This window comes from Magnolia sinica, chromosome 9 (genome assembly GCF_029962835.1).
Source record: "Magnolia sinica isolate HGM2019 chromosome 9, MsV1, whole genome shotgun sequence".
Taxonomy (NCBI): Eukaryota; Viridiplantae; Streptophyta; class Magnoliopsida; order Magnoliales; family Magnoliaceae; genus Magnolia; species Magnolia sinica.
In genome coordinates, this window is record NC_080581.1 from 87,881,337 (window position 1) to 87,891,624 (window position 10,288).

Consider the following 10,288-nt stretch of genomic DNA (forward strand, 5'->3'; position numbering starts at 1 on the left):
CTTCCAGAAGTTGCGCCTATATGTGGGATGGTTCTCTTCTTCTGTTTGTAACATTATTTTGATGTGATCATTTCTATATGTATATTTACTTTTGGAAAGTCAATTTTGAGTTTTGAAACCATGAAATAGAAGATAATAGAATTTCAAGCAGGCACAAGAGAATTGCATTATTCAAAAATGTGGGAACTCACACTACTTGAGTATTATGGCATTGAAGAGGAGTGTACAGAGAGGGGCTCCTCATATGAGTGAAGCGGACACAAACTACATAATCATTACAAACAACAAGCCCAACAACAAAATGATACAAGCAGACCACCACCTTACACTGGACCCTGGAGACATACCAAGCTTAACAACAACCATCCAAACAGCCACCTCAGACCAACCATGAAGCTCACCATTTTGCAGCAAGAAGACATCAAAAGCTGGTCTTTACACAATCATCTGTAATAAAATTCTTCTCACTGCATGACATCAAGAAGCTTCTGCAGAATCTAAAAAAACAAATTACACCAACATCCGCAGTAGGGATCTTCACATAAAATCTTCTCATCCTTGTTGTACAAATATGAAAATTTTCCCTCAAACCAAACAAGAACCCACACTACAACTATAAAGAAGACTAGATGTCTGAATACAAGTACAAAGAGATCTGTTTTGAGAGTGCTTTGTCTTAGCTCCATAATCAGTCGAATCCACTGCAATTGGCCTGAAACTTGTAAGCCAAAACAATCTGTGATTATACCGTCATAGCTTACATTAGATTCCAAAATTTGAGCAAGCATTGGCTGCTTATCATGAAGTCACCTGGAACAAGAGAAATCGTCAGTCCCATTCAAAATGCATTTATTTTCAAAATTGAAATTTCTTCAGCAGAGCAAGAAATTCTATAATTCACACTTCATGACCACATTCTCAAATACAATTATGTCCTAAATCTTTTAACTTAAATAATTTAACTTCAGTAAACATCACATTGTGGAAAGCATTTCAATCAATTTGCTATACATGCTAAAGATTTTTCTCATTTCGAATGATTGTATGCAAATTAAGCTGATTCGAATCCGGTTTCTTTTTTTTTCTTTTTCTTTTTCTTAATTAGGATTTGAATTTGTTTCATAATCTTTTAATTCATTGAAGAATCCATATATAGGGACAATTACAAATTTCCATATATACTAATGAGAAATTTCAAGTCTCCACCGACCAACATTGCCTATCAATTTGTGGCCTGCAAACAGGTCAACAATATGACAGTGGTCTATATTCAACTGAGAAAGGCCTGAAATTGATGGCTGGGATTTTCGACATCAATTATGCAATTTTGGAGTTGAAATATCAAAATCCCCTTGTAGGCAAAAACTCCAATTAGGAATTTTAAATAGCAAAGATGGGTCCTCGTATAGGGATTTAACATATCGATATTCCCAAATTTTAACCAAATTCTCCCATTAAGGATTTAAATTAGAGAAAAATTCTAAATAGTGTAAATCCCCAAATAGGAAAAATCCACAATTACATTTCTTAACTCAAAACCATGAATTCAGCGAGAACAAATTATCTAAAAATAATAATAATAATAATAATTAATTTTTTTTTTTTTATATTTTTTTTTTTTTATTTTTTTTTTAAAGCCTCCAAAAATTTCAAAACAAGTGCTGGTGCTGTTGCTTAGTTGATATTGAAGTCGAGCCTACACAAAAAAGAAAAAACCTTGTAAATAGCAAGATAGATAATGAGAGTGGAGAGCGTGAGAGGGAGATGGTGAGAGAGAGAGGTCTCATCTCGTATGCGTGTGGGATGAAGACCCACGTGTGGAGACTTTTTAAACCGATATAATTAGGATTGTCAATGGGCCGGGCTCAGGCCTGTAAACTCATATTTCAAATAGAGCTTTATGTCGAAAACAGTTCGAAATCCAGGCTAAGGCCTACCCTAGGCCTGGCCCGTTGACAACCCTACAAATAGTGTCCGAGAATCACCCACTTTTCCTTGTTTCTTAGTTGCAGGCTCCATCCGGACAATCACAGGATCCAACGAAATGGCTTGTGGTCTCGCTCACAGGAAGGGCTGTCATTGGGCTCGGCCTGGATTAGTATCGGCCTAGATTTTAGACTGGGCCATTGGGCTGGGCCGGGATTAGTCTTGTCCCAGATTTTAAATTGTTTCAGACTGGGTCATTGGGCTACCCCTAATGCAACAGAGTAAGGTCCATGATAAATGCATTTCTACCGTACAGATGGCAAATAAGTGATTGGAACTGAATTGAAATGCCAAAAGCGAATTGTATATCTATCATGCATAGTCTTAGATAAATAATATAAAAAATAAATAATAATAATAATAATAAAGCCATCCTTACTCTTATTCGATGATAAGCGAGGGTATGTGTCGGATCTTGAACCAGTCCTCTCCTTCATTCTCTCTCACCCTTTCTTTGAATTCTCTGGGCATCCCTGTCAAATTCAATTCTTGAAGATTGGTGAGATGTCGCATTCCATCTGGAAGCATCTTCAATCTTTTGCATCTCATAATCCGTAAATATGTAAGATAAGGCATCGCTCCGTTCTCCACTGTCCACTCCTCTAATTTATTGCATTCCCAAATCATCAAATCGTTGAGAAGCGGAAACCCTCCAGCAGAGAAAACCATTTCCTTTCTCACGTAAGCATCGCCACCATAACGGAGAATCCGAAGGTTGGGCAGCTTCTCCAGCGTTCCCATCGGGTCTTGCTCTAATTTGGATCCATACAAGTGTAAGTCGGTGAGGTTAGGTGGGAATTCATGCAGATCCGGTAATTTCACTAAGCGTCCACTCAAATGCATGTAATATAGATGGTGATGATTTGAGAAGGACTCAAAAGCTGGAATGAAGCTTCCAGATTCTCCATCTAGACACAATGATCTGAGGTGTACCAATTTAGAAATAGGACCGGATGATGCCATACTGAGATGTCCGCGTATAAACAATTCTCTCAAATTGATCAGTTTCTCCAACTCATCTTCTGTCCAGCTGCCAGCCCATATGTTTTTTAGAGTCTGGAGATTGCTTAAGCGATGAACTGGTGTACCGTCGCTGAATTGACAGCGATGTGATAGAAGTAGGTGCCGTAACTGTTCCATCTTCCAAATATCAAGCATATTGATATTTGTATTCCATATATTGAGAGTCTGTAAATTGGAGAGGCGGGTTTTGGTGGATGGTAGCCTTCTTAACTTGCCGTTACCCATTAGACATAGGTACCTCAAGTGGATTAGAGACCCAATTTCATCGGGGAGACTAGTGAGCTTCATGTTCCGGAGATCCATCACCCGAAGAAATTTGAAAGCCCCGAAGAGGCTTTTCAACACCGGTGTTTCAATCTCTTCCCTCTCGCTATTGAAGTGCAACAAAGATCGGAGGTGGTTCTTCTTCTGCCCGAAATAGGCTTGTAAAATTTTCTCTGCAATGAAAACAGTCGAATGGTTTTTTTTTTTTTTTTTTAAAGTTCCTCTTGGTGCAAGGATTGGACTATATTGTAATCCAACTTTGCAAATTCAAGCAAATCATCGTTCCTCCCCAAAAAATAAATAAATAAATAAATAACAAAGATTGGAGGTGTAGAGTGGAGCGGTTAAAGGAGATGAACTTACGAAGGCCACCAGAAGCAGTAATTGCAAGCCGGCGTGCCGTGGTTGGTGATGTACGCGCTGTCTTCCCATACACGTCCAAAAATCTCTCCTCCTTGGCGTTTGCTATTGAGAGGTCGCGTAGAAGATCATGAATACGGCATGTCATAGCTGTTCCATTCGTTTTCCTGATCGCCACCTGAATCATGCTTCTGTTGATTAGCTCTTCTACATAATCCTCTGCAACATCCTCCAGTTCTTCTTCTCCTCTTTGCTGCACAAACCCTTCAGCTATCCACAACTTAATCAAGTTGTCCACTTTAATTTCAGAGTCTTCAGGAAAAGCTCCGAAATAAAGAAAGCAGAACTTCAAGTAATAGGGTAAGTCATGGTAGCTGAGGGCCAATATGCCCGAGATGGCATCTTCGCTTTCACTTAGATGCCATTTGAGACTTGTAAGCACTTTGTACCAATCATTCACTGATTTCTCTTTCCTGGATAGGACGCCTCCTATTACTGCGATAGCTAGAGGTAAACCTCCACATTCCGCAACAATCTTTCTCCCCAACTCCTCCAGATTTGCAGGGCATGGAAGAGCAAGATTTCCAGGAAGTGCTTTCTTACAGAACAATGCCCAGCTCTCACTTTTATTAAGAAAATGCATTTCATGGGGCATGCTCTGTGCATCTGCATACTTGGCTATTTCTACTTTGCGAGTGGTGAGCAGCACCCTGCTGCCCTTTTGCCTGTCTGGAAATGCAGAGACCAAACCGTTCCAAGCGTCTCTCGTCCATATATCATCAATTACCACCAGATATTTCTTCCCTTCCAAGTGATCATAGAGCTGCTTACCCAAGTCTTCCTCAGCCGTCGTCTCCCTTTCATTTCTTCCCAGAGATTTTAGAATGCTCAGGAAAATCTCTCGCAGTCGATGTTCTTGAGAAACAGACACCCAGGCATGAAAATCGAAATTCTTCTTTACATCGACGTTATTGTAAACTTTCTTAGCAAGAGTGGTCTTACCTATTCCTCCCATACCAGTGATTGAAATGACAGCACGCCGCACATCTCCTTCAATCAGCCGCCCAACCAGTGTCTCTGTCTCATCTTCAACACCAACCACATCAGCTTCCTCGGTGATGGGAGCCCTCTTCTCCCTCCATGTATAGCTTTGATCTGAAGAAGATGAAGCTTCCCCGGATGCTGATATATTGTCGATGCCAAGCTCTGGTCTGTTGGACAAGATCTCATTGAGCCTTCTTTCTATGTCGCTGATCTTCTCTCCAACCTGGCGGATTGCTGGGATGTCTGTGATGCGACGAGAAAAACTTCCTAGGATTCTCATGAATCCAGCACTTGTCTCTCCTCGCTGTTGTGCAATGTTAAAGATGTAGGAGTCGATGATGTCCTCAGCATCATAGGCTACTTCTCTTATTTGGCCCACCCAACGCTTAACCACAACATTTTTTCTGCGCTTCCCATCGAAGTGCTTGAGTAAGTCACGTATTTCTTCAAGTTTTTCTTGAAGAGATGTGACCCGATCATGTACTCCTTCAAGGAAATATGCTTCCTTTGTTAGAAAATCGAGCAATTTTTGCATAACGAACTGAACAGCAATCTCAGCCATATTCTCTCTCTCTCTCTCTCTCTCTCTCTCTCTCTCTCTTCTTCAGAAGTCTGTGTCTATAGCAAGCCTTTCATCAACTCCTTTGAAAGGAAGAAGGAAATATCTCAGTAAAAAAGCAAAAGCAAAGGCTCTCAATTATTTTGCCTTTTGCTTTAGCAAAAAAAGCAAAGGCGCTGAAGTATTCCATCTTTTGCTTTAGAATGAGAGGTCGGTGAATTCCAGTGGTATGTAGGCCCACTCCCATTGAAATAGGGAATGGAATCTTTGAAAATTCATACCTTATCAATGTGACTGGACACATCCAACTTTATAAAGCTTTAAACGCCTGCTTTATGCAGCTTAAAACGCCCAACTCCACAGGTCTACTGTGTTGTCGGCATGATATACATTATATCAACCAAGTCGTTCCCACCACAGGAAATAGTGGGATGGAACACCGTTAAAAACATCCGGAGGGCCACGGAAGTTTTGGATTAAACTGATATTTGTGTTTTTCTTTTCATCTACGTCTACCTAAGCCTTATAAACAAGTTCAATGGCAAATAAATATTATGGTGGGCGTTATGTAGTTCTTAATGGTGGGCGATCAATGACCACCGTTTCTTATAGTGCGGTTCATTTAAGATTTGGATTATCTCGTGTTTAAATTCATACCCAAAAATGGCCTAGCAAAATAGATGAACGGAGTAGATGTAACACATATATCTGTGTGGCCCAATCATCCTGCAGCCAAGCACTTGAGAGACTCGGGGTCCGTAATCCCCGCGGCTGTAATAGTCCAAAAGAGTTAATAATGCAAATGTTGGTGACTTGACATCGAGACAAGACGTTCGGAATATAATAGTTAGGCAGCACGTGACTCTTCATACTCAGCAACTAATAAATTATGCTATATACCTTAGCTCACAGTAAAACAACTAGATTGTGAAACTCACCCCATTAACTCACGGTCAGAAATTCCGATTGTTTGAAGGATTGCAACCTCAGATTCGTGAACATGTGCGTGTTGAAAGACAACTATTTTATTTATCAATTTGGAACCGTCCAATAAATGTTCACCGGTCTAAGATGAAAACAATAGCATAAGCTTATTTCTTTTACTCATAATATATCTAAACAATGAGGTTGTTGTTGATGGGGTTTTTTCCACAAGCTCGGCTGATCATGAGCTTCACTCGATCTATTGGAACCCCCGAGTCGCAGGTACCTCAATTGGATTAGAGACCCAATTTCATGGGGAGACTAGTGAGAGCTACCTTGCGGAGATCCATCACCCAAAGAAATTTGAAAGTGCTGAAGAAGCTTTTCGACACTGATGTTTCAATCTCTTCCCACTATTAATTGAAGTGCAACATAGAGCGGAGGTTTAGAGTGGAGCGGTTAGAGGAGATGAACTTACCAACGCCACCAGAAGCAGTAATTGCAAGCCGGCGTGGCTTGGTTGCAATGTAGGCGCTGTCTTCCCATACACGTCCAGAAATCTCTCCTCCTTGGCGTTTGCTATTGAGAGGTCGTGTAGAAGATCATGAATACGGCATTCCATAACTGTTCCATTCGAATTCCTTTACGCCACCTGAATTATGCTTCTGTTGATGAGCTCTTCCGCAAAATCCTCTGCAACATCCTCCAGTTCTTCTTCTCCTCTTTGCTGCACAAACCCTTCAGCTATCCACAACTTAATCAAGTCGTCCACTTCAATTTCAGAGTCTTCAGGAAAAGCTCCGAAATAAAGAAAGCAGAACTTCAAGTAATAGGGTAAGTCATGGTAGCTAAGGGCCAATATGTCGGAGATCATCGCATCTTTGCTTTCATTTAGCTGCCATCAGAGACTTGTAAGCACTTTGTACCACTCATTCACCGATTTCACTTTCGTTGATAGGACGCCTCCTATTACCTCAATAGCTAGAGGTAAACCTTTACATTTCACAACAATCTTTCTCCCCAACTCCTCCAAAATTTAGAAGGCATGGAGGAGAAAGATTTCCAGGAAGTGCTTTCTTACATAACAATGCCCAGCTATCACTTTCATTAAGAAAATGCATTTTATGGGGCGTGCTCTGTGCATATGCATACTTAGATATTTCTTCCTTGCAAGTGGTAAGCAGCACCCTGCTACCCTTTTGCCTATTTGGAACTGCAGAGACCAAACCATTCCAAGTCTCTCTAGTACATATATCATCAATTACCACCAGATATTTCTTCCCTTCCAAGCTCTCATATAGCTACTTATGCAAGTCTTCCTCAGGCGTAGTCTCCCTTTCATCTTGTCCAAGAGATTTTACAATGCTCAAGAAAATCTCTCGCAGTTGATGTTCTTGAGACATAGACACTCAGGCATGAAAATCGAAATTCTTCTTTACATCGATGTTATTGTATACTTTCTTAGCGAGAGTAGTCTTACCTATTCCTCCCATACCAGTGATCGAAATGACAGCACGCCGCGCATCTCCTTCAATCAACCGCCCCACCAGTGTCTTTGTCTCATCTTCAACACCAACCACAACAGCTTCCTCGGCGATGGGAACCCTCTTCTCCCTCGACGTCTGGCTTGGATTTGAGGAAGATGAAGCTTCTCCACATCCTAGTATATTGCTGATGCCATAATCTGATCTGTTGGATGAGATCTCGTTGAGCCTTCTTTCTATGTCACCGATCTCCTTTCCAATCTTGTGGATGAGAAGGAGATCTTTGATGCAATAAGCAAAACTTCGTATGCATCCCATGAATCCAGCACTTGTCTCTCTTCCTTGATTTTGAATGTTAAAGATGTAGGAGTTGATGACGTATGTCCTCGGCATCATAAGCTGCTTCTCTTATTTGGGCCACCCAAACCTTAACTCTTGTTGGAGAAAGGGCACTCAAACACTGCAAAAGAGAGAATTAGGCAGAAATATACTTAAATAGTTTTTGCTGAATGCACTTTATTCATAACCCACGATTTCTTTAAAAAGGCATTACATGTTAACTAAAAAACAACAAAGATGCCGAAATAATTGGCACTAACACCAACGTGCTTGCAACTAAATAGAAAATCAAGGAGCAAATACTAACAAACTTAGACTAAGTTAATAACATCAAAAAGGCTACTGTCAATTTTGAATCACCCTTTCAACACTCTCCCTTGATTCAAAATTGCACACACCAATCAATGATCTGAAGTAGATATGCTTTTGACATGGAAGCGCTTTTGTGAATATATCCGCTGCTTGCTCGTCAGTGCTGCAAGACTTCAATATAATCTCTCCTTTTGCCACCAGTTCACGAATAAAATGAAAGCGAATATCGATGTGCTTTGTTCTTCCATGAAATGCAGGATTTTTAGCCATTGCAATTGTGGACTTGTTGTCACAAAAAATTTCAGATTTTGATGAAGATCAGCAATAATTCTTCTAAGCCATATGCATTGACAAGCTGAGGAAGTAGCTGGCACATATTCTGCCTCTGAAGATGATAATGCTATTGTAACTTGTTTTTTCGAACTCCATGTTATTGCACCTGATCCAAGACTGAAAACATTTCCTGAAGTGCTCTTCCTATCATCCAATGAGCCTGCCCAATCACTATCGGTAAATCCAAATAATCCGAAATTTGAAACATGAGAATACCAAATACCATAATCCAAAGTTCCAGCAACATAACATAAAATCCTTTTTGCAGCTCCAAAGTGATGTTTTGAAGGATTGCTCATAAACCTTGAAACAACACTAACCGAAAAAGAAATATCTGGTCGTGTATGAGCCAAATAAATCAAACCTCCAATCAGACTTCTGAAGCTTCTTGCATCTGCTTTTTCAGTACCATCTTCAAGCTGCAATTTTTCATTCACATTCATAGGTGTAGCAGCAAACTTGCAATTAACCATACCAAACCTTTTGAGTAGGTCTGATGCATATTTCTTTTACGAAACAAACACTCTATCTTCTCCTTGCTTCACCTCAAGCCCAAGGAAATAATGCAACAAACCTAAATCTGTCATCTCAAACCTACTCATCATACTAGACTTGAATTCAGCAACAATAGAGTGAGATGAGCCCATATAAATTATGTCATCAACATAGAGACATACAACAAGAAAATCATTGTTACCTTGCTTTCTCAAGTAAAGAGTAGGCTCATTTTCACTCCTTTCAAAACCATTTTGCAGAAAATAGGAATTGATCTTGTTGTACCATGCTCGTGGCGCTTGCTTTAACCCATAAAGTGCCTTCTTTAGCTTGTACACCTTTTCTTCTTCTTCAGTGACTACAAAAACTTCAGGTTGAGCTACATACACCTCCTCTTCCAGCTCACCGTTCAAGAAGGCTGACTTCACATCAAGTTGATAAATTAGCCATTTTAATTGAGCAGTCAAGGCTATGAGTGTTCTCACCGTTTCAAATCGAGAAACGGGAGAAACGTCTCATAAAAATCGATACCTTGCTGCTGCGAATATCCCTTCGCTACAAGCCGCGCCTTGTGCTTTTGTACACTTCCATCCGCATGGAACTTTGTTTTGAATATCCACTTCAAGCCAACAACATTCTTTTCATCGGGCAAGTTTGTCAGCTCCCAAGTTTCATTTCTTTGTATTGCCATCAGTTCTTCCTTCATTGCATTTTTTCATTCCTCCATTTTTGCTGCTTTTTCATATGTTGTAGGATCTGTAACAACTAAAGCAAATGCACAAGATTCATAGATTTCTTGTAAAGATCTGAATTTCCTCAGAGGTGTCTCATCGGATGACTCATATGAGGAAGATGAGTTGCTGTCTTTTGAAGTTGAACTTGGTGAAGTTGGTGGGCTGCTGGTATTTGAAGTTGAGGAAGAGGGATTTGTTAAATTTGTTGATGTAGGATCTACTACTTCATTTAATGAAGCTTTAAGTTGAGTTCTAGCATTGTTGATACTCCAATTCCAGCTTGCTTCTTCATTAAATATGACGTTTCTACTGATTATCACTTTGCCACTAAGAGGGTTATATAACCTATATGCTTTGGATTCAAGACAATAACCGATGAAAATACATTTTTCTGATTTTTCATGTAGTTTTTGGCGAGTTTGAGAGTTAAC

General features: G+C 40.0%; 2 protein-coding genes across 2 annotated transcripts; both read right to left on the reverse strand.

Annotated features, from left to right (window-relative positions):
* Positions 1-512: 512 nt before the first annotated feature.
* On the reverse strand, positions 513-5,413 carry LOC131255979 (disease resistance protein RPP8-like). Its single transcript, XM_058256952.1, has 3 exons — positions 3,637-5,413; positions 2,366-3,446; positions 513-712 (listed from the first exon to the last, which is right to left on the reverse strand). Exons 1-2 carry the CDS (start codon positions 5,237-5,239, stop codon positions 2,368-2,370), a joined length of 2,682 nt encoding a protein of 893 aa, XP_058112935.1. The 5' UTR covers positions 5,240-5,413; the 3' UTR covers positions 513-712; positions 2,366-2,367.
* Positions 5,414-6,803: 1,390 nt separating this feature from the next.
* Positions 6,804-7,962, reverse strand: LOC131255330 (probable disease resistance protein RXW24L). The gene is made up of 2 exons (XM_058256030.1): positions 7,600-7,962; positions 6,804-7,055 (listed from the first exon to the last, which is right to left on the reverse strand). Exons 1-2 carry the CDS (start codon positions 7,960-7,962, stop codon positions 6,804-6,806), a joined length of 615 nt encoding a protein of 204 aa, XP_058112013.1.
* Positions 7,963-10,288: the final 2,326 nt, after the last annotated feature.